Source organism: Lichenostomus cassidix, chromosome 17 (assembly GCF_008360975.1).
Source record: "Lichenostomus cassidix isolate B80296 chromosome 17, HeHo_3.0, whole genome shotgun sequence".
Classification (NCBI taxonomy): Eukaryota; Metazoa; Chordata; class Aves; order Passeriformes; family Meliphagidae; genus Lichenostomus; species Lichenostomus cassidix.
In genome coordinates, this window is record NC_139497.1 from 2,614,271 (window position 1) to 2,637,726 (window position 23,456).

General features: G+C 56.7%; 1 protein-coding gene across 2 annotated transcripts in view; it reads right to left on the minus strand.

Moving 5' to 3' along the window:
• NOTCH1 (notch receptor 1) overlaps nucleotides 1-23,456 on the minus strand; it is a 41,422-nt gene that overhangs the window by 15,906 nt on the left and 2,060 nt on the right. For both annotated transcript variants that reach the window (XM_085076843.1, XM_085076842.1), the window contains exons 3-12: nucleotides 7,548-7,810; nucleotides 6,892-7,230; nucleotides 3,992-4,114; nucleotides 3,628-3,861; nucleotides 3,358-3,513; nucleotides 3,070-3,255; nucleotides 2,516-2,629; nucleotides 1,754-1,867; nucleotides 577-810; nucleotides 127-237 (exon numbers count right to left, since the gene is read on the minus strand). In XM_085076843.1, the coding sequence (XP_084932969.1) occupies nucleotides 127-237; nucleotides 577-810; nucleotides 1,754-1,867; nucleotides 2,516-2,629; nucleotides 3,070-3,255; nucleotides 3,358-3,513; nucleotides 3,628-3,861; nucleotides 3,992-4,114; nucleotides 6,892-7,230; nucleotides 7,548-7,810 (1,874 nt within the window). The remainder of the gene's footprint in view (nucleotides 1-126; nucleotides 238-576; nucleotides 811-1,753; nucleotides 1,868-2,515; nucleotides 2,630-3,069; nucleotides 3,256-3,357; nucleotides 3,514-3,627; nucleotides 3,862-3,991; nucleotides 4,115-6,891; nucleotides 7,231-7,547; nucleotides 7,811-23,456) is intronic.

Below are 23,456 nucleotides of genomic sequence, written 5' to 3' on the forward strand. Positions count from 1 at the left end.
GCCAGGGTCACCCTCCTGAACAAGCAGGAGCGCTGGAGGGTGTAAAACCTCCTTATTGCACCCTCGTCCTGGTTTTGTGAGGCACCAGCAGCCGCAGGTCCCCAGGGTGTGAGGCCCTGCTCTCACCTGTGTATCCTGGCTCACAGGTACACTCGTAGCCATTGATCTTGTCGATGCACTTGCCATAGTCGCAGGGATTGCTGGCACAGTCGTCCAGGTTGATCTCACAGTTGGGTCCTGGGGAGGAGAGGGGTGTTAGGGGTTCCCAGGGAAGATGGGGTGTCGTTAGAGAATCCCCAGCCTTGCCAAAGCAGCACCAACCACCACCACCACCCCACAACAAAGCGCCTCCGCCATGGGCAGCTCCCAGCTCCCAGCTGGGGTGTGGTTCCTGCCAGAACCAGGCACCAAACCGGGAGAACTCGCCCTCACCCAGGATGCCCCGGGCCAGCCCCGGCACCAGGGCGGCTGCTGGCGGCAGCCCAGGGCCAACCTGCCCCGGGATGAGGATGGGAGCAGGATGCCACACCGGCACTGCCGACCCGCGTGGAGCCCCGAGGGTTCCCTCCCGCTCACCCGTGGTCCCTTTGAGGCAGATGCAGTTGTAGGCGTTGTTCCTGTCCTGGCAGGTCCCCCCGTTTTTGCAGGGCTGGCTCTGGCACTCGTTGATGTTGATGTCGCAGCGGTGGCCCGTGTAGCCGGGCTGGCAGAGGCAGGTGAAGGAGGCGATGCTGTCCTTGCAGGTGCCATAGTGGCACGGGTCGGGGTCACACTCATCGATGTCAATCTCACAGTGAGCACCCGTGAAACCTGCCACCAGCACGAGGGACACAGGGTCAGCATGAGGAACACGGGGTGAGGATGGGAGACACTCCTTCTCACCCTGTCCAGGTGTGAGGCAGTGCACCGCGGTGGCTTTACCATGAGCCCTGGGACCCCCAGGAGCGGGGTGCAGGCAGGGAGCACCCCAACATGCTGGCGGAGGGGCTGGTGAGCCCCCAGCCCGGGGGCTTTGTCCCGGGGGGCACAATGACCTGCATTAAAGCCGCCTCGGCTGGAGCGGGGCCCCGTGCTCGTCCCGGAGCGCACGGGGGGGCTGGCCGCAAGCACCCCCGAATAATAACCCCGCCGGCAGCTCCTATTCTCCTGGCCGGCTCCCTCCCCGCCGGGTTTGGGGGTGGAGAGCCGAGGACAAAGTACAGCTTTGACTAGACTCCGCCAAGCCCACATAGCAGCTTTTCATCGGGGCTTGGCATTAGCAAGACACTAATTAGAGGCCATTCAGCTGGAAGATTTCTGGCGGGAGCTGCTCCACAAAAGAGCCACTGTTTGCCACCAGGGCTCAAGTCATCATTTTGTGCAACTGCTCCTTGGGTTTCGGTCGGCGAGCCCCCGCGGCCCTGCACCTTGCGTCCCCATAGAGGCAGCTTTATTCCTTCCTTCCTGCCTTCCCCCTCGCTGCCGCCCCGGCGGGCGGGAGCACGGTGGGACGGCTGCTGCGGGGCCACACCTAAGGAGTGCCAGCATTGATACACCTGGCTCCAGCAGCCTCCAGAGATCGGCTTTCTCTGCCAGCGCCTGGGAAAGGGACATCCTGCCCCGCAGGAGTCACATCAGCAGGGACTGACTGATGGATGGTTCCACCTGCCACAGCAGGTGCTTGGAGAGGTGGGCACTTTATGATTTGTCAGTGTGGTTTTACGGCACGTCATGGAGTGGGACGCCCGGGATGCAGGATGCAGGATGCCCTCACCTTCGGTGCACTCGCAGCTGTAGGTGTTGGGACCATCCACGCACTTGGCACCATTCTTGCAGGGGGTGCTGGCACACTCGTCGATGTCGAACTGGCACAGGTGCCCGTTGAAGCCTGGAAGGGAGGGAGAAGTCACGTCCCTGCTCACGGCCGGACCCGCCAGGGTCCCTCGGTGCCGCCGGGCAGCTCCCATCGTGCCCCCCCGCCCCGCTCCCGCCGGCCCCCCGCATCCCGGCTGGGGCGCCGGGTTTCCATGGGGACGGCTGCTGGGGGCCCTGAATGCGGGGCTGCGACCCACCATTGAGAGCATCTTATTTACATCTCTAGAGGAGCAAAGTCTCTGAACTTCAAAACCTCCTTTCACAGATTAACCGTCTCCCCATTCTCTGCTCCACCCCGTGACTTTGACACCGCATTCAAAGCCGCTGGTGCGGCCCCCCCCAGCCCCCAGCCCTCCTTCCCAAAGAGGGGCCTTTTCAAGTGCAAAGCCGTGGGGTTTAATCCTCCTTCCCCTCTCCCATGGGCCGGAGCTGGAGCAGCATCGCCTGCACGGGGCTCAGCCCCTCATGGCAATTGGAGAAGCCTCCTCCAAAGCATCAAGAGGTGCTCGTTACACTCTCCCCGTTTCAGAGGGCTATGAAATTTAAGGAGCCTGTTCTTGGCTCGAGCCAGGATGCAGCCTGCCTTTGTTTCCACCACAGTGGCAGTGGGATGGATGGTGGCAGTGGGAGGGATGGTGGCAGTGGGAGGGATGCCACGTACCAGTGGGGCACTCGCAGTGGAACTCGTTGATCTTGTCCAGGCAGTTGCCGTTGTGCAGGCAGGGGCTGCTGGCACACTCATCTGTGTTGATCTCGCAGTAAACCCCCTCATAACCTGCCGAGAGACACAGCACTGTCAGCGCCATGGCACAGGGCTGGCACAACAGGTGCAGCACACCTGGGCACCCCTGTCCCACTCAGCTTTAAAAGGCTGTTCTACACGTGGTGGGATCTGATGCACAAGGTGCTCCATGGTTGCCCACCCTGGATCAACATGCTTTAGCTCGATCCCAGCCAGCAAGGTTGGCAAGAGGAGCAGCCCAGGCCAGGGCTGATGGTGCCCAACCCTCACTTCTCATCCACCCACCACTACAGGAGACCACATAATGTTTACAAAGCTCCTTCTTTTCAGTGAAGCTCCTTCTTTTTCCTCCTTTTCTTGTCAGTGCTGTCCCCAGCACACAGGAGCTGTTCATCCAACCCAAAATCCACACTAAAGCCCTCCCACCACCCACCCCCAGCACCCAGGCTGGGTCCCCAGGGCTGCCCACGCACCAGGCATGCAGATGCACTGGAACTCCCCGATCTGGTCCAGGCAGGTGGCATCGTTCTGGCAGGGGTTGGAGAGGCACTCATTGACATCGATCTCACAGCGAGGGCCCGAGTAGCCCTGCAGACACTGACACTGGAAGGACCCTTGGGTGTTGATGCACTTCCCTGCGTGCTCACACGGGTTGGCTCCTGCAACACACAACCACAGCTCTCAGGACTTGCTGCTGGCTGTGCCAGAGCCTTCCCCAGCCGTGCCACTGCCACCCGAGGGAGCTGAGCCCCAGCACTCACCCAGCGAGCACTCGTCCACGTCCTGGTTGCAGGCTGGCCCCATGTAGCCCGAAGGACACGTGCAGATGGCTTTGCCATTGACGGGGTTGGTGTCGCAGTTGGAGCCCTCGTTGCAGGGGTTGCTGATGCAGGCGTCATCCAGGTGGCACAGCAAACCTGGGCAGCACAAGGCAGGTCAAGGTGATGGGCACACGAGTCACTGTGAGCCAACACCGCAGCAGGGAGCCAGGGGACACGCAGGGCAGGGGACACGGTGGGACAGGGCCTCACCTGTGCGGCCGTGGGGACACTCGCAGTAGAAGGAGGCCACCCTGTCGTGGCAGGTGGCCCCGTGGAAGCAGGCAGCCATGGCACAGTCATCGATGTTCTCACTGCAGTCCTCGCCCGTCCAGCCGTTGACACAGACACAGTTGTAGCCGCCGTGGTTGTTGTGGCAGGTGCCACCGTTCTGGCAGGCGTTGGGCATCAGCTGGCACTCGTCCACATCCTCAGTGCAGTACTGACCTGCCAGGGGACAGGGCACTCACATGGAGCTGGCACTGACCCACTCCCAATGTGAAGCAGGACAGCTCTGCCCACACTGTGCCTGACATCCCCTTGGACAGCCCTGTGCCACCCTCGCTCCCAGCATTACCTGTCCACTCAGGTGGGCACTGGCAGTTGTAGGTGTTGACGCCATCCACACAGGTGCCCCCATTCTTGCAGTTGTTGCCTGGACAGTCATTGATGTTCTCCTCACAGTTCTGACCCGTGAACCCTGCACAGAAGAGACATCTGCCATGATGCCAACTCACCCCCTGGCTGTGCCACCACCTTGTCCCTCACTGCCTCCCACCACCAGCAGGTTGTTCATTATTATGTGCCAGGTGCTCCCAGCCTGGCTTTGAAGGAGCTGTCTGGTTTCATCTTCATCCATATTCCACCTCTGCTGGAGCCTGGCAGGCAGCAGCTCCCTGTGCACAGGGCAGGCTGTCCCTGGTGCCAGAGCCTCCAGCATTGGAGTCATTTGCCCCGAGCAGTGGTGGATCTGACTCCACACAAGCAGGAACGAAGCAGGGCTGCTCCCACGGAGGCTTGTGGCACCCAGTGCTGAGTCACCAGCTTTCAATTTCACTTGTAAAGAGCCTCAGCAGCAGCACTTGCCCCCGAGGAGGATCCAAGTCCTCCGCCCCACACGGCGCTGGGCTCATCCCAGCCCACCTCCTGCTTGGGTTTGTTATCTCCTCCAGCTGATAGCGTGGAAACCCTGCCACCCCCAGGCTTTGCAGCAGGAGAAAAGCAGCCAGGCCCTTCTCAGGACGTCTGCCAAGCCACCTCTGACTGACTTTTGTATTAAAAGCTGCATTTACTGTATGATCCCCAAAGCTCCTGACCCAGCTGCTTGGGGTTTGGGATGGCAATGCCAGCCCACAGTGCCAGTGTCCATCTGCAGCTCCCCCAGACTCCCCAGGGCATTCTGCAGGTCCAGACCAGCCTGCTTACTGCACAGGCAGCTCAAAATGTCACTTGAACAGGTAAGGAATGGGTGCCCAGACTCATCCTCTGTGGGACCCCAGACCCTGCCCCAGCTGGGACCTTTCCCCTCGCTCTCTCCATGTTTTCCTCTCCCCAGCCCCACCACATGGGGAGCAGCCATGATTTTTTTATGATTGCTAGTAGGAGTCCAGAGCAGATAACATTGATTTGCACCTCATTTTTACACAGCTGGAGCCTGAGCAGCAATAACTTGCAATGTCCCAGATACCAGGATTAACTCATTTTGAACCATCCAAACGAGTAATTAGTACGGCAATTACTTTAAACTCAGGGTTACATTCTACAGCGATGGCACGATAAAACAGCCGAGATTAGTTTAACTTGAAGAAACCCGGCACGGCCAGGCCTCTCCGGGAATGAAAAGGGGACATTGTTCCAGGTTTGCTGTGCCACATACCAGCCTATCAATCACCCCCTTATCATGAGGAACAGCCCCCCGTCCCTCCTGCCTCTGCCCACGGCTGGTGATGTGTGTGGGATGGAGGAGGTGCTCAGGGACCCCCTGTTCCCCCGGAGCAGAGGCTGTGCCACCCCACGGGAGGTGAAGCAGCTCCTGCAGGATGCAAATCTCCTGGAAGAGGCTCACGGAGCCGCAGCTGGGCGTGACAGCGCCGATCCTGCCGGGAGCAGGGATCTCCCCCAGGGCCATGCCTCACCCCGCCGTGCCCGACTCAGGGAAAGTGCCTCGTCAGCAGGATGGCAGGGCAGGGCTAGCACAGCTCCTCCTGCCACCTCCACCTGCCCATCCCTGCGGCAGTCGGGACAGGGCTCCGAGCTGCTCCAACTGAGTATTGCCCCCGGGAGCTCATCCTGGAAGGAAAGGTTTCCTTCCTGGCACTGCTCGCCTGGTCAGCCTCACACCTCACTGTCCCTAAGGACAGGAGCTTTGCTCCAGCCTGGGTGAGCAGGGGTGGAGGTGAAGCAGGAGATCCTGCAGGGCTCTGTCTGTTCCAGGTGGTTCATGAGATTCCTGAGTTACTGCAGCCAAGAGCTTTGGGAAGAGAATAGAACCTCCAATCCAAGCCCTGCCAAGGGTGCAGAGCAGAGAAGCCACCCATCCCTTGTCCATCCCACTGCTGGGCTATGGGTGACCAGAGGATCAAACCAATCCCACAAGAGGCTCCTCAGGCATCACAGTGCTGCCCACAGCTTCCTTCCCAGGGTGAGGGAGGGTGCATCCCCTCCACATCTGCCACAGCTGGCCAGAGTGGCTGGCTGGGGTGAGAAACAGCACTCATCCCAGCAAACACAGCCTGGTCTGAGCATGGCTGTGGGCTGAAACTCCAGTTTCATTTCTCCAGCTGACCCAGGGACGGGGGGAGCGTGGGGCTGCTCAGTCCCTTCCGCTCCCTGCCCTGACCACACTGCAGCCCTGCTGTCCAAGGGCAGAAGTGAAAGGGCTTGCAGGGGTCAGGGAGCCCTTTCACAGCTGCTGTTCTTCTCTAGGGTTTGCAGGCTGCCAAGCTCCTTTCCGGGGTGCCAAGATCCCTTCCAGGGTGCTGAGCTCCCAGGACAGCCCCCACCAGGCCCCTCCACAGGAGCCCTCCATGCCAGAGGCTGTAAATCCTGCTGGGTTGCTCCAGTGCTTGCCGGAGGGAGCAGCAGCGAGCACACAGAGGGTCTTCCTTCCCCAGCTCCACTCGCACTCGGAAACTTTCCAAAATAGCTATTCCGGGCTAATTATTCCATTCTGGAAGTGGATTAAGCTAAAGCGGAAAAAGGCACTCTTATTGTGGAATATGAGCATCCGCATAGGGGCCTCTGCTCAAACAGTTGTTTTGGAAGAGCTATTTTGGTGAATCACCAAGTACATAAAGCCCCCAGATGAACTCTCCTCGTCGGGCATCACTGCCTGACGTCTTCCCAAAAGGCACAACGAGCCCACAGCCAGAGGGTTTTGCCCCTCCCAGAGTCACAACCTGCGGGAAATTTGGGCACTGCTCATTGAGGGTTGACAACAGTGCCACAAGAAGGTCCCCAATCCCTTCTCCTCCCTACCTGGCAGGCAGGTGCAGTCGTAGGTGGTGTCTCCGATCTGCCGGCAGGTTCCCCCGTTCTGGCAGGGCGAGGGGTTGCAGGGCACGTAGAGATGCTCACAGTTCTGCCCAGTGTAGGCCGGCTTGCAGGAGCACTGGTAGGTGCCCACCTCGTTGGTGCAGCTGCCACCATTCTTGCAGACAGGCGGGGAGATGTTGCACTCGTTGACGTCCTGCTTGCAGTTGGCGCCGTGGAAGCCGGCGGTGCAGCGGCAGATGTAGTGCGCCTCGAAGGGCACGCACTGGCCCCCGTTGGCACAGGGGTTGGAGGCACAGGGGTCAGCCTGCTGGCAGGTTTTGCCTGGGGAGGGCAGGGAGGAGGGTGAGGATGCAAACAGCAGCTCGGCTCATGGTGGCAGTGATCTACAGTGTGGTGCAGACCTGGATCTGGGACTGGTTGTAACCAATTTCCCTCACCTCAAACCCCACTGTAAGGAGTGTCACAGTTCCCCCAGCTGGGACTCACCCAAACCCCAAGATGGGTTTGCAGACCACCCTCCCCACCTCTCTGAAGCCAGAGCCAGAAGCTGCTCTCCACCCACGGGGCTTTTCCAGGGGCAACTCCCATCACAGGCTGTCCCTCCCACCCCGGCCGCGTCCCCAGGTGCCACCCCTCACCTGACCAGCCGGGCGGGCAGCGGCACTTGTACTCGCTGAGCGTCAGCAGGTCGCAGGTGCCGCCGTTGCGGCAGGGGTTGCTGAGGCACACGTTGTCGCGGGGCGTCAGGCACAGCTCGTCGGTGAAGCCCAGGCGGCAGGCGCAGGTGTAATCCACGGTGCTGCCGCGCACCACGGCCGTGCAGGTGCCGGCGTTCTTGCAGGGGGAGCTCAGGCACGGGTTGGGCAGCTGGCACCTCTCGCCCACGTAGGCACCGCTACACCTGGCGGGGGTGAGACACGCCGTCAGCGGGGTGGCCCCGAGGGGTTAGGGGACACCGGGCGCCCCGGGGATCGGCCCGACCCCGCACCCCAGCACGTCAGGTTTGGCGGTGGGGAGGCTCTGCCCCGGCTGCTCCGGGCTGGGAAGATGAAAGGTGCAGGGAACAAAGGCGTCCCCCATGGAGGGGCCTGTGCCGACTTGCACAACCGCAGCTGTGGTGCTGATACCCTGCGTCTCATCGCAGGGAGATCCTTCTGCCTCCCCTCCTCGCTGAAGAGGAAATCAAGGCACGAGGGGCACATGGTGGAAGCAAGAGGAGCATCCTCATACCCACACCAAATCCATGGGGACAGCCCTGCTCCCTGCCCACACCCAGGTCTCTGCTTCACCAGGGCTATTTTTATCCTCCCTCCATCCTAATCACTCAAACACAATTAAGCAGGGGCTCAGCACTGGCTGGCAACAGGTGGGACACGTTCCTGCTCCTCGCAGCCAGCTGAGTGCTTCCCCAAAGCCAAACCCTGCACAAGCAGGGCGAGTGGCCCTGGCTGCTGCATCCCCTCTGCGTGGGGGCCTTGAGAAAAGAACCCCCGATGTCACCACCGGCTTCACCATCTGTCAGCATTGGCCACCTGGGCTGGAGCAGGGGCTGGCAACAGGGACATGTCCCCAGGGCAAATCCCACCAGCCATCCTGGTGGGCCTGGGCAGGATGTGTGGCTGGCAAGACCCTGCAGAGGGGGAAAGGCACCCCCTGGGAAAGGGAGGACAGAGCAAAGCTGTGCACCTGGCACCAGAAGATCCCAGGGAGGCACAAACCCTCCCGGGTGACATCTCTTGTATCATGTCTGCAACACGCGATGCCACCACAGGTTTTGTCCCCAGCCAGCTCTGCTCACATCACAGCTCTTCCAAAGGGGATGTTCTGCTCTGGCTGGGCTGAGCAGCCCCGGTGAGCAGGGCATGGGAGGAGTGAGATGTCAGCATGCTGCTGTCCCACACCATGATGGCAATGCCACCACGACAGGACAGGGCACACCATGCTCAGCTCATGAGCCTCCATCAGGCCTTGAGAGCAGAAATAGATCCTGTATGGCCAGGAGCTCAGGGTAAGGCACCCCCAGCTGGAGGTGATGGGTGGGGAAGGCAGCAGCACCCGGGCACTGTGGGCCTGTGGTCCCCATGGTGCTGTGGCAGGTTGGGCTCAGGGCACCATGTGCTCACTGACACCTGTTGCCACCAGAGCTGCTGGGATGCTGCATTCCTGAGCCTCACAAACAGCCTCCAAGGCTCCTGTGGCAATGGGGTGACCAGGGGGGCTCCCAGGGAATACTGCAGAGCACAGGATTCACCTGCAACCCCCCAAACAAGAGCGTGGGGCTCCTCCAGTGAAGCACAACCAGCAAACCCCACCCTCAGCCACCCCAGCCTGGAGCCACCACGCCGTGCCGGCAGCAAGACCACGTTTCAGCCCCGCTCCCCCTCTCCTCCTCTTCCCCTACTTCTTTTTTTTTTTTTTTTTTTTTTTTTTTTTTTTTTTTTAACCCAATTCTGATTTCATTGTTGGGGATTGTGTGAGAATTTGTCAGGATTCGGAGACATTTTGAGTTAATGAGACGGCATTATCCAGGCCAAATGAAAAAGAAAATGTGTATAATAATAAATCAGGGCATCTGCTCGGCACACAAAGGGCGGCGGGGAGCAGGTGTGCATCCTAATGAGGCAGAGCAGCTGCCGGCGCCCGCGGACCATGCCCGGCTCGCCGGCGGCTCCGAGCCCCGGGCGCCGCGGCCGCGGGGCGACGGCGCTTCTGGGTGGCTGCGCCGCGGCCCCGAGCGGGGGAATGCGGAGCTTGGGGCCGCCTGAGAAGGGCTCTTTGTGCGGGGCCGGGCACAGGGACAGGCGAGGGGACAGCCGCGGGGACAGGCACGCCGCGGGCGGAGCGCAGTCGTCTGGCCAAACCGCCCGTGCGCCGCACCGCGCACGCTTTTTTTCTTAAAACAATCCCCGCCGCGCTCTCGAGGAGGCTGGCGGGCAGGGGAGAGGCATGGGAGGCTCCGAGGGGAGGGAAAGGCGGAAAAAAAAATAGGAATAAGGGAAGGAAAAAAAAAGTTGGTGCTGGACAAAGAGCTGCGGTGGCAGCGCGGGAAGCGCTGAGCACTGCGGGAGCTGCGGCTGTGGGCAGCCGGGAAAGGGACACGGTGCTCCGGGACCGGGAGGGGATGCTCGGCATCCCAGGCCACGGCAGGAGGCCGGTAGGGCTCTCTGGAATTGGGGTTCCTGCCCAACACCCTCCCACCCAATTAGTTTTCGGACCGTTTCCAATTCCAGCGCAGGCAAGTGGAGATTGAACACATGGATGGGAAAGCAAAGCAGAGCCCAGCCCCAATCTGGGCATGGTTATTAGCCAGGAGGTTAATTAGTGATTGGAAGAAGGAGCCTGAGGGACAGGGAAGCCCCTGCCTGAAGGCACAGGGCGGGTTGGGGTCACAGGCAGTGCCCAGGTTGGGGGCTGCCTCTCCCCTGGCTGGGCTGCTCCGGTGCTTTCCAGGCTTGTGCGTCAGGAAACCCCTCAAGTTTCATGGAGCTGGTAGACTATTTTAAAAATAATTTCTATTTGTTTGTGTTAGGATCTGATTCATGTCCACAAGTGAGGATACAGCAGGGAAGGGCTCAGCTTGGAAGGGCTGAGATGGGCACAGGACATCCTCCTCCCTCACACCTGGCAGCTTCTGCACTGCTCCTGCATCATCTCTAGATGGTTCTGCACAGAACGAAGCTATTCCTGCTCAGTCCTCAACAGCAGGTCTGAGGCAAGCAGGGAGGAGCACATTCCCAACTGTGCATGAAGCCACGGGACAAATATCACCATTCCCTCCCTTCACGGGTCCTGGAGCTCACTCAGACAGAGACTGGAGCTGCATTTCAAAGGCCCACAACCTCAGCAGCTTTAGGGAGTCCTGGCTGCAGAGGAAAGCCTGGAGACAAGTCTCACATGCAAAGCAAGAGATCAAAACCCAGGTGAAGAGTCAGGGCAATCCAAGTTGTAGTTATTTTTCTACTTTTCCAGATCTGGAAAGGCTGGATTCAGCAGAGCTAAGTTCAACTCCCAGCCATGCTACAACCTCACCATGCATCCACCTATTTCTCCAGGGACAAAAACCCTCTCCTAAAGCTCAGCCCGCGGAGCTGAGCTTTATTTTCTGTAAAAACCATGTGGTGGTGTCAGGGATTCCGGGTGAGCAGACGTCCCTGAGGGCTCAGCCAGGTGAAGATCACCCTGCGGTTTTTCCTTTGGCATTTCCCAAGGATGGCTACCCAAACCAAACCCCGAGCAGCTCATGGAAATTAGCATAGGAGACATTAAAGCTCGGCTTTAATTACAGCTATATGTGCTGGCAGAGGACAGGGCGGGTGCTCCAGGATCAAAACAGCTCAGGAGGGCCATTAGAAAGCGGCTTTGAGGTGGTGAAATGTGGCCAAGCTGCCCGGGAAAGGCTGAGGAGCCTCTGTGAAAGCCCTGCTGTGGCCACACTCCCAGCTCCAGGCGTGACGTGCAAACTGCTCCCAAACCAGGCAGGAATGGCTAAAAATACCGGTGTGTCTCCCTCACTGTTTCCGTTGAGTCATTAACGTGCTGAGGAGGCACCAAATGCTCCATTTTAGCCGGTGATGGAGTGTGACAGCATCCCCATCCCGATCCTGATCCCAGTGATCGCCAAGCTCTGCTCCAACACACAATGCTCCCTCTCCCAGCACCATTCCAGCAGACAAACTCTACACTTCTAGGATGTGTTCCACCAAGGGCTGAAGCACCAGGCAGGACAGGGGACAGCAGTTGGTCCCCATCCCTGTGGATGGAGGTGCCACACGTGCTCCTCGCAGGGGTGAGCACACTGATTTACACCCTCAAGTGTCTGGGGCTGCCGGCCATCCCGGTGGCTTTTTTTGTTCCGGAGGGTCAGGCAGAGGCTGGGAGCTGGATTCCCACAGCACCAGGCTGGGATGTGTCTTCCCCCTCGGAATGAGCACCCGGGTGCAAACTGTGGTGAGGGGGACACGATTAATAAGGCACAGAGCTGCCGGCCCATAAATCTGCATGATTCATGGCCAATGTGAAGGGTGATGGAGAAGGCCTTGTCCAAGGTCAGACAGCGAGTCCCTGGGGACAGCCTGGGAACAAGAACAGCAGTCCCAAATTCCCACTCTGCTCCCAGCACCGAGCCTGGGCCAAATCTGGCTCTGCTCAGCACGTGCATTTGTTGTGTCTGCTGCACATCCTTCAAGAGTTACAACCAGTGGCTCCACGCTGCAGCTATTCCAGCAAGGCTCCAGGAGAGCTCAGCACATCAGACAATCAAAAGCATGAATGAGCTGCAGGAGCATCACAGCCAACCAGCTCTGCTGCCTCAGCTCTGCTCCACACCTCTGCCTGCTGGGCTGCCCCAGCTTCCAGCACCTCCCGGCCCCACCAGCAGAGTTGGGGTGCCCATCCCAGCCCCCCAGCCCGTGGTTTGAGCTCTGGGTGCTCCCTGTGTGTGGCTCCGGTGCTGCCAGCCCTTTGTTCGCTCCATCCCCGCCCGCGGCGCGCAAGGCTTTTCCTCCAACCCACCAGCAACAGGTTTTGTCCCTCCGCAGCAATGCGGGCACTGAAAGCATCCCGAGGCAGATGTTTCTGCGACCTCTGACCCAAGACTAATGTTTTCCTTTCTGCGCTAAGCTGCCATCTGCCACGGCCGGCACAGATGACACCCAGGCGCTGAGCAGCCCAGCCCGCCCCGGCACGGCTCCCGCCTGGCGGCACGGGAGCTTTGTCCGAATTTGGGATGCACAGCCCGGGGGCAGGGGGTGTCCCAGAGGATGCCCTGGGTGTGGGGGCTCAGCCTGCATCACCCCGCAGCTCACACCACCCATGCTCTCCTGCCCGGCCTCAGCATGTCATCCCAAGGGACCCTGAGACTGTGGCAGGGCTGCATAAAACCCACTTTGGGCTTAAAATGTACCAAAAACCCCAACAAGCAAAATGGTAACCAGGTGTATAAAGGAGCACAGGTAAGGATTGTCCCCCGTGCCCACCCCACGTCCCCCATGCCCATCCCAGCCCCACACTGCAGAGGGGACAGAGGGCTGGCAGGGACCCCCATCCCGGCCCCTGGCCCCACATCCAGGCTGCCTCTTATCTGCTCTGCTATCACCTAACCTCTTCCTCACCCTCAACTGCTGGAAGCATAAACAGCCGGGGTTGTTTTCCCCAAGGTATGAGCAGCGTGGGAAAGCTGAGCAGGGCAGGCTCAGGTCTTTACTCGAGCACCATTTTGGGGTACTTGAGACTAATGGGATCAGGACTGTCCCTGGTGCTGGCTGTAGTGTCCCACCTTGGGAAGCAGCTGGGCTGGGGGATGTCACTCTCTGCTCCTGCTCTGGGGTACCTGTGTCTCAGAACAGCCACCTCAGATGAGCCCCACAGTCCCAGGCAGAGCCACCCCAGTGCAGAGAAGGCTCAGGACCCCAACTTGAGTGCTGCAGAGGGTCCCCCCGAGGGACCATCACACCCCCAGAGCCCCGTGCAGCAGCAAATGTGCTGCGTGACCTGCGGATGGCTGTGCCAGCATGGCCAGGACCCCATGGAGTGAAGCAAGTGGCCAAACGTGAGCAAGACACTCAGATTTCACATGCTTGCTGGCAACAGCTGAGGGAAGGAGAAACAACCCACAGGAGAGCCTCCCTGAGCTGCACAACAGCCCACAGCCACTGCTCCCAGGTGCAGAACGGTGACACAGCCCTACCCTGCTGTCCCCACACTCCTTGGGGTAACTGTCATCCTCGGGCTGACAACAGGAACCACAACTCCTGCCCCACACCTTCCCCAGCCCCAGCAGCTGCAGAGCTCAGGCAGCAGGGAGCCTGCTTTCCTTCAGGCAGCCACGCACAAGAGTCACCTTTCCAGTTGTGCCAGTGGCTCCCTGCCTGGCACAGCCTGGCAGCAACACCCCAGCTTTCTCCTGAAGTTACACCCTTTCCCGTAAGACACGTTTGCTCTCTGCCTGCCCAGGGAACCCTGATCTCCCCTGGCTCCAGCCTGACCAGAGAAAAGGCCAGCGCTTGGGGATATGTCTCCATGTCCCTGAGAGAACAGACCTGCTTCCTACTCCATCTTATTCCCCTGAGTCCCCAAAAATCCCTCCCATGATGCATGGAGCAACAGGTGCACTCTGCTGTCTCCAGGATGGCTTCCTGCCTTGGAGACATCCTGTCCTGACACAGGAGCACACTCTGGAGCCAGGGGAAAGCAGGGAGGTCTGGGAAACAATCCTGCTGGGAAATCAGAGCTCAGCACTCTGCTCTCTGCCCCCACCTCCTCACCTGGCATCACCTAGAGTCTGCAGAAGGAGACGGGTGCAGGGAGGTGGGGAATGCTTTTGGATGCTGCCCTGAGCTCCCTGGAGCACACAGGGCTGTGGATGGGCAGTCTGAGCCCCCCATGGCTAGCCTGGGCTCACCACACCTCACCTGCAGCTTTGCTCACTGCTTTCTGGCACATGGGGCTGTAAAGAATCCAAAGGCTTCCCCACAGCTCCCAGGAGAACCAAGGCATGAAGGCAGAGCTCTCCTCAGCCATGTGGAGCACCCTGGCTGGGTGATGCACCCTAAAACTGCCCTGGTGCTGGCACAGCCCCACCGAAACCTCCAGCAGCCACGACGGAGCTCCCAGGACCAAAACCCAGCACAAGACCTAAGTGGTGGTTTTTAAAGAAGTCTCATCCTTGTCCTGCTTTATTAAACACTCTGGGACACCAGCCTGGGAAAAAAGCAGAGTTTCACACAGGGAGGTGGTTGGCAAAGCAGCAGGTTACTCCAAGTGACATCAGGTTAATAAAGCAAGAGCAGATCTCCATTCTTGTTTAATTAAAAAAGCAAACTGCAATCCCAAGTCTTTGATGTGTTTTTTTTTTTTCTCTTGTTCCATTTCATTTTTGACCTAGCCCAAGTCATCTAATTGAGATTTCAAGATCCAGACTTTCATCTGGAGAGAAACTAAAGGAATTCCCAAAGCTGGATATACTCATGGACAGGACTGGGGAAAAACCTGCTAGAGCCCTGTTCCTCCTACGAAGGAAAAAAAAATGGCTTTGTTTCTTAAGCAGACATTAGTCAGGACAGTTTGGGAATCAAAGTTCCCATTGTAATGAAAAACAATATAATCCCATTACTAAGCAGAGTGGCCAGGCTATTCACGGGTGGTAACTGGCTACCTGGGAAGGAGCTGCCTTTCAATGGAGCTTCATTCACAATAAACATGAAAGATGTCGAAGGAAGAGCCCAAGACAAAACTTGCCTCATTCCCACCCTCAACAATGGCTGCTATGAAATATTTGTTTTCCCCAGTTGATGTTTTTTTATATCCTCTGCCGGTGCAAAGCTGCACAGCCCCATTGTTTGTGGGAGCACAGCTCACTCTGCTCATCCTCTTGCAGGAGCATTTATGGGGTGACCATGAAGGATGTGCTTCCAGCAGAGGATCCCCAGGGAACACAGCCTGGGATGAAGCTGCCACATGGTGCCACCACCCATCCATGTGACATTCCTGGGGCAGGAGCCCAACAAGCACCCACGGTGCTTGGGATGCCTGTCAGACACTCGAATGGCACCTGTGGCACCTGAGAGCACTCCCTGCAACTGCTCCCTGCTCTGATTCCTCATTTGTAAACTTTCCCCCCTTAATAATGTTTTGTTCTTCAAGCCAGCAGAAGAAAAAATTCAGAATTTTGGGGGGATGACGAATTTCCACCTCCACAGGCTGCCCACCAGCCCAGCACTGCTGGTGCCTGAGGTCTCTCTTCGCTCCTCACCCCTTTTGGGGTAAATGCCTGTTTTCCCCCACTCTGCACTCAGCATTGCTGCCTGTACAGGTTGAATTCACTCTGCTGTGCTCTCAGAGCTCTAGCACACACACAGCCCAGTGTCACCACCTCACTAAGTGATGATGGACTCTTTCTTTTCTCCCCTTTCCCCCTCAAACCAAGTTTTGGCTAAACACTGCGCTACCCCAGAGCCAAATATGGAAAACTCCCACTCGTGACCCCACCATCCCACTCGTCTAATCCCGAACATAAAACCTTACGATTAGGATCTGAACAGCCACCAAAAGTTTAAACAAGCTAAATTTAGCCCTGATATTTATAAACAAGGGGGAGAGAGGGGGTTTTGCAGAGCACACGGGTGCCCCTGTGGCACAAAGCCAACCCAAAGGCAGAGCAATTCCTGAATGGGATGTTTGGGGAGTGGGCAAAGGTGGTCACAGCCAGACAGGATGGATCCAGCTCCCCTCAACCTCACAGCCACAGAGCTGCTGGTTTTCCCTTGCCCAAAAATAGTTACTAACAACAAAACTCTTGCCCACTTGGAAAGCGTGCGCTGAGGGATGTGAAACACCCCAGAGCAGGCGGGTATCAGCTCCCAGATCTGCATCCCGGGAATTCTGCTGCTGCCGAGTTTAACCAAGGAAACGGCGAGAGGAGGGAGGGAAGCCTCTGCCTCCGACACCTTTTGCCGGCAGAAATCCCTGTGTCAACATGACGCCCTCGCCGAGGGAGCAGGGACAATGGTGGCGGCTCTGCCCTCCGGCCGCAGCCCGCATTCCTGCCCCCCTCCCCTGGAAACCCCCCTTTTGTGGGGAGCAGCAGGCCCTGTGAAAGGGCCGTCTGTCGCCCTGCCTTTTGACTTGGAGGTCTGTGTCTAACATTTTAATAGGGGCTGGGGGCCGGGGACAGCTCCCCCTCCTCCCGGGCTGCTCCCCCGCGGGGTCACTCTCCCAGCCCGCCCCAAAGCTGCCGGTACTGCACATCCCACCGGACAGACACATTCCTCCAGCCGTGGATTAGCCATCCACAGTGCCTTTGGGAAGGTCTGCTCCTGATCCTCCCCGAGCAGGGATGCTCCAGTGGGGCAGCAGTGCAGGGGACATGCTCTCCTCCATGGCTGCTCGCTGACAGCAGAAAATTCCTTCAAAATAAACCACTGGACACTCACAAACGCTCAATCCCCAGGCAGCGATGCCAGCAGGGCGAGTGTGGCCCTTGGGGTCCCTGTCACCCCACTGACATGGGACAGAGCAGCTGACAAAGCCAAAATCCACAGTGCCAAAGGCTCCTTTCCGTGGGGACAGGTGTGACAGGCACAGGCAGTCCTGACATCAGCAGAGGACTGAACATGCACAGCCCAGAGGGCAGAAGCAAACCTGGCACTGCCACTCTCAACCATGCTGACTTTAAATCAAGCCCAAATCACCAGGTTCCCCCACCCCTGGGTGCCCCCCTGGCACCCAACCCTCCCAGCCCACCACCACCAGGCCACTTGCCTGCAGGGTGCCCCTTCTATTAAATAAGGGCAACGTTATAGCATCATTAAAACTTAATAAATCCATTTCCCATATAAATACCATTAAATTCAGGTTTTGGGGAAGGGAATTAGGGTGAAAACTTGATAAAAGAAAATGACTTCGGCGCAAATAAATTTTTGCAACTTGACTGAGCATGAAAGTTTCCCATTAAAATGCAACTCGGCTCCCTTTGCTGGAAATGTGCAAGAGCCTAATAACCATGGCCTAAACATTAACTGTTTAACTGGCTTTTCCAATATTAACTCCAGGCTGCCATGGGGGGAAGGGGAGGACGTGATGGGTGAGAGCTTAAAGCAGACATTAATTATTCCTGTGCGAGGGAGGCACACCCCAAACTCACTTCTCACCAGCACCCTGCTCCCATAGCACACACTGGGGTTTTGGGCTTGTTCTGTGCAGGCCAGGAGCTGGACTCAACCATCCTTGTGGGTTCTTTCCAGCTCAGGATATTCTGTAATTCTATGATTCCAAACAGAATCATAGAATTTTGAGCATGATTGGCTTGTGAGGTGCTGGGCATGAGTGCTGCCCCATCAGTCAGACTCCAAGATCACTGTAGGTTCCTTCTGACTGAAAATATTCTTTTTGGGGGCAGAGCTCCCCATATGACCCAGCCAAACAACTCTCCCCATCCCCAATGCCTCACGTGGGTTTTATTCCTGCAAGTCTCACACCAATGGGAACCTCCAGCACCAACAGGTTGCCCAGAGAAGCTGTGGTTGCCATCCCTGGAAGTGTTCAAGGCCTGGCTGGACAGGGTTTGGAGCAACCTGGTCTCATGGAAGGTGTCTCTGCCCATGGCAGGGGCTGGAATGGGATGATCTTTAAGGTCTCTTTCAACCTAAACTATTCCACAATTCCATGATCACCCAATTAACCAACAGCAAATTGCTTGAGATATGTGGAAACCCCAACACTGTCCTGTACCATAAACCTTTCCCTCCAGAGCATGAGGAGGTGACAGGAGAGGACCTGACCCACCAGAAATGGCAGTACAGGTGTGAACAGAAACCACCACACCTGGCCAGATGCTCAGCTGATAGCATCACTGAGCTTCTCTACCAGCAAGACCCAAATGTTAAACACTGAGGAGCTCCCAGGTGGGCATCCCTAACCATCCTGGGGCTCTCCAGGGAGGCACATGGGAGCTGCCATGCTCAGGTGTCACTGGGACCAGCAGGGTGCTGCAAAGGCTTCCCAACATCACACACAAGCTGTGTTACAAAGTCCAGTCAGCAGGGCCTGAGCCTCACACCCCTCTGCTCCTGGGTGCCTCCACACCCAGACACCCAAAAATCAAAAATGCAGCATTCCACCTTGGCACAAAGCAGCGTTTCTGTGGTTATTCCAAAACTCTGGCTGCAGCAAATCCAGGTTCATGAAGGCACCATGCAGCAAGGCAGCATCAGGGACTGATGGAATTTGGGCACAGCTGCTGGGATGGGTGATGCAGCACCATCCTTCAGGCGTGGGGCTCAACACCCCGTGCCACGGGCATTCAGTGAGATTAAAACATTAGGGAACAAACTGGAATCACCCCAAACCATCACTGCTGGTCTTTCTAACCCTGAACACAAAGCAAAGAGCTGCAGGAGTGGCCCAACTTGGGGAGTGGTGAGCGAGCAGCTCGAGTGCCCCTTGGTGCTCCCCATCCCAGGCAGCAGCAGGAGCCTGGCAAGGCCTCAAGGATGGCTGGACATAGCCCTCAAGGATGGCTGGACATAGCCCTCAGTGGGCCAGGGAACTCTGAACACCCCTTTGGCCACTGGGAAGAAGGCAGGACTCAACCAAAACCCCACTACAGGTCTGCTTTCCCATGGGGGGTTTAAATTATATCCCAGAGGCTCTTCCACTCTGCAGCCCCAACACCCAGTGCAAAACCTTCACCTGGCAGCATGTTAACCACAGAGAAGTCTCCATCCAGATCCAGAGCTCACCAGCTCTCCCTAAGTGCACCCCGAGGCGACTCCCTCGTTAAACACACTGATGCTCTATAAATTTCACATTCCACTCATGTACACACGCCGCTACCACTTGGGACACCGAGCAACACGAGCAAAACGAGGGTCACCACACCTCCAGGCCTGGAAAAAGCAGGTTAATTTCCAAACAATGTTATTTTAAAACTTGCTAACTGCCTCCTGATTATGTTGTCCGAGCCCTTAATTGGTGAATAGCCTGGTCCTGCAGTGACTTATCCGTGTCACCCTCATGCTATATACAATAAGCCATAACAGCCTGGGAGGTGAGGCCAGGTGTGAGGTATCAGCTGGAACAAATGGACGTGCTCTGGCTGCCAGCAGGAAGGAAGACAGAGAGTCAGGTGTTGAGATGGAAGAGATTTTGGTGGAATAAAATAAACCAAATGCCACGAACGGAGTGACCTCCAGTCGCAGGGAGCAGAGCCCTGTGTGCTGCTTCACACCCCGAGACCATGGAAACTGAAGATGCCCCTGCTCATTGCAGATGACCTTTAAAGGTCCTTTTCAACTCAAACCATGCTGTGACTAGACAGCTTCAAGTTCCTGGCAGGGAATAACCCCACTAATCTCAGGTGATGAAGATCACTGTAAGCTCCAGATCTCCTCTGCATCACCCCATCTCTCCTGCTCATCTCTGTGCTGTGGGTGCTGCTGAGGACCTACTGAGAAATCTCCTCCCATGCTGGTCACACAGGACAGCCCTCTGGCCACCACAGGTACCTAAGCCATGAGAACAACCAAGCACAAAACCTCAGCCCAAGCAAAAAATCCCAAGGCCAGAGAGCAGGAGCGAGTGGGACCACCTGAGACAACTGATAACCACCAGGAAACCTTGCAGAGAGCAGAGATACAAACAGATTCTTTCAGACAAGAGCTAAAAGCCCCACTGCTGTCCCAGTGACCTCACCAGCTGGGCTTCAGTTTCTCTTCCACTGGAATCCGCAACAGGTGACAATTTTGTATTTTTAATCTCCCCTCTCACCCATTTCCACCTTGTTCTTTCCGAGAATGAGATCAGACTTGAAAGAGCCATCGAGAGTTCTCAACATGGCTGAATCACTGCTCGTCTACTTCTTTAAGAGCTTCCTCTGGTTGATTGTTCAACACTCCACCCTCTTCCTCCCCAGCACCGAGGCTGCATTTTTTCTTTGTTATTATTTCATGGAAATAACGTTGGGTTAAAGCACATGAGAAAAACCAAACCAGAAGGAAACTTCCGCCCTTTACAATGAGATAACAATGACTGAGCAGTTGAATAACTTGAAGGGCACAGAAACTCGCGGGGCTCACATCACTCCTCTGCCTTCCTGGTTGTCTCCTGAAAGAGTTTTGAGCTAAAATAATCACCTCTTCCCGCTATGGTCCCCCTCAGAATGTTTCTTCCCGTGTTTCTGGCCGGCTGCCCGTGGAAGCTGGTGGTGGCCACGGGCACCAGCTCAGGAGCCATTGCCCTGGCTGAACGACAACGCCACGCTGATTCATAAACAGAGGAAGTACTTTAGCAAACCGACTTTTCCCCCTTTTCAGCACAAGCCCAGTGATTCATTTAACTTATTCCTTCCCTCCGCCATCTCTTTGGCTTCTCTGAGCAAGAGGAGAGCCCAGGCACAGCTCCTCTGGCTTTAATGGTGAGAGGCTGGTGGAGCAGGGCTGGAAACTCAGCCCTCTTTCAATGCCATCTGCTTTTAACTAGCAGAGCAAGGGAGGTCCTGGGAATAAATGTCACATGGCACAGGGAGCTAAAATCAGCCCGACTCATTTGCAGGGATGCCAGTCAAAACTAGAGTTATCCAACAGTCTAATTAGGAGCTATCACTAGAAGTCAAAACGACCTCTTGGAAAAACCTTCTCATTGAGTCTGGGAAAATTCCTTAGTCCAAGGCAAGTGGCTTTTCTGGAATGCCACAGCTCCCCAGCCCTGCAGCAGCCACCACCTCCACACTGGACCTTCTAAAGCTCCAGCTGTGGGACAGAAACACCCAGTGCCTTCAGCTGGGGTCTGTGCAAGACACACAAAACTCTGCTGCTGCTCTTCCTGTGCTGAAAGACCCGGATAACCCTGCCAAGAGGGAAAGCAGCTCCAAAGGAGCTTAATTAGGGCACTTCTGTGGCAAGCCCTCCAATCCAATGCTTGGTCCCCTCCATTCAATTAACGCCCTGCGTGCCCCGCGCTGCCTGGCAAAGGGACAAGCAAGATAAGGCACATGGAACCCTACAAACTACCCCTGTAAAATAATAAAAGGCAGAGAAAGCTCCTGGTCTCGCACCAGTGATTCCCTTTCCGTAACAGGGCTGATAACCCGGGGTTGGAGTTATCAGAGTCGGCTCCACGTAACCCAACGAGCTCTCTCCCACCACAAGCGCCGGGACACTCGTCCTCCGGAGCAGCGTCCCCCTCATACGCTATTTATTTCACTCCACTTTCTAATTGGATTTGTGGGGGCAGCACAAAGGGGCTTTATGGCCAAACTTTGTTAAGTGCCAGGCCGAGCAGAGATGTGGCCAGCAGCCAAAATGGTGCATTTCACGCAGGCGCCAAAGGGCAGTGCCAAGCTTTTCTGCGTCTGGTATCTTGTGCTCTTGGCTCTGCTTTGTTTAAGAAGCTTGGAAGCAAAACTCTTCGTCAAGAGATATTCAAACAAAGTGAAAAACCGGGATTTTGCGAGTTGCTATCAGATAACTTGGGAAGTTGCACCTCTTTCAGTCTGGCTGTGCCTCCAATATCTGCCCACATCGCCCTGCACGGGACAAGAGCTTTAACACACCCAGAGCACACACCTTGTGCTCCTGCAAAGTAACTCACACACACTCATGAAGCATCTGCAGCCAAGAGAGAGGTGGTTATTCACAGCCAGCAACCAAGAAGTTCTTCAAAGTTAGCTTTTTCTCTTAAAAAAAAAATGCCACCCCAAGCCTACTTTGGAGGCTTCTCCAAATAGAGCTCGCACACATCAGATCTAATTAGATTCCATCACCATCTGCACATGAAATGTAAATCAGGAGTTGCAGAGACTTAAGAAAAAAAAGGAAAGAATGACCACAAGGAAAAGGAGGGGTGTAAGGCTGGGGAGGGGGTGGAGGGTTGGGCATTCTGGGAAGCCATACATGATTAGTCACACAGCATTAATCTGCCTCCCTTAACAATAGCTGCCGAATTTCGACCGAATCCCAGCTGTCGCTCTTTGAATGAAAGAAAACAAGATTTAGAGCGTCAAGCGTTGGTAAGGGCTTCTGTGCAAAAAAAAGTGGCGTGCATTCATTAGTGCCTCACAAAGGGACCCAGCCTTTGTCCATTAAATTGCTCATGTGCCTGATTGATTTGCTGATTTATTTGCACCAAAGGGTTGGGGGGCTCAGCTTGGAGAAGGGGGCGGGAGGTGCCCGGCTACTGGGCAGAGCAACGGCACCCAGGCGGATTTGCAAAAAAGCAACACGCATTGTCAAGGGAAACTGCCATTCAACAGGTTGGGATTGGAAATGCCTTCAGGTTCCTCCGCCGAGGACTTCCTATTTGGAAATTTGGGGTGGGTGGGAACGTCTCCCCGCCTGCTCTCAGCTCAGGCCATGTTCAACAGGCAGAGGGGAAATCTGGCCGGAAAACAGAGCCTTGCCCATTCACATTTCTTTTATGGAATAGTTTTAAAAAGGGAGCTGGAGTCTTATTCATTTCTCTTGGTTATTGTTCCCTGGGAGCCTGGAGTGAATCGGCCATCGCTGCGGTGGGTCGGTTGGTCCTTCAAAGAGTCCCAACGCTTTACACATCCGTTTCCCCACAATCAGCTTGGAGAAAGCCCCAGCCTGGGTGCCAGGTCCCACCAGGAACGCCAGGCTAGACCACAGCTTGGCACCAGCACTGGCAGGGCTGCAGGAGGAGGTGCCCTGCTCCTCCCCTGGCGATGCCTCATCAGCCCACGGACACCACTGGGGCAGCTCCAGCAGCCAGAGCCATACGATGGAACCTCTCTTGAGTGTTTATTGGAGATGTACTGGTCACCCCATGAACTGTCAGTGTGCAAGGGACTGAAAGGCAGTGCTTCAGGGCCAGGAGGGAGTAGCTGGAAGACAGACAGACAGACAGCCTCCCTCCCTGCCCGACGGTCCAAGGAGCGCCGCGGGCTGGCCCTACCTCCTGCTCCATCAGCAGGGCAGTCTGCATAGGCTAACACCAGCAAAACATGGCCCTTTGCCCATGTTTTTCCACCCAGCCAGGAACAAAGCCCGATCCTGCCAAACTCGCGGTGACTCCTACACAAGCAGGTTATTCTT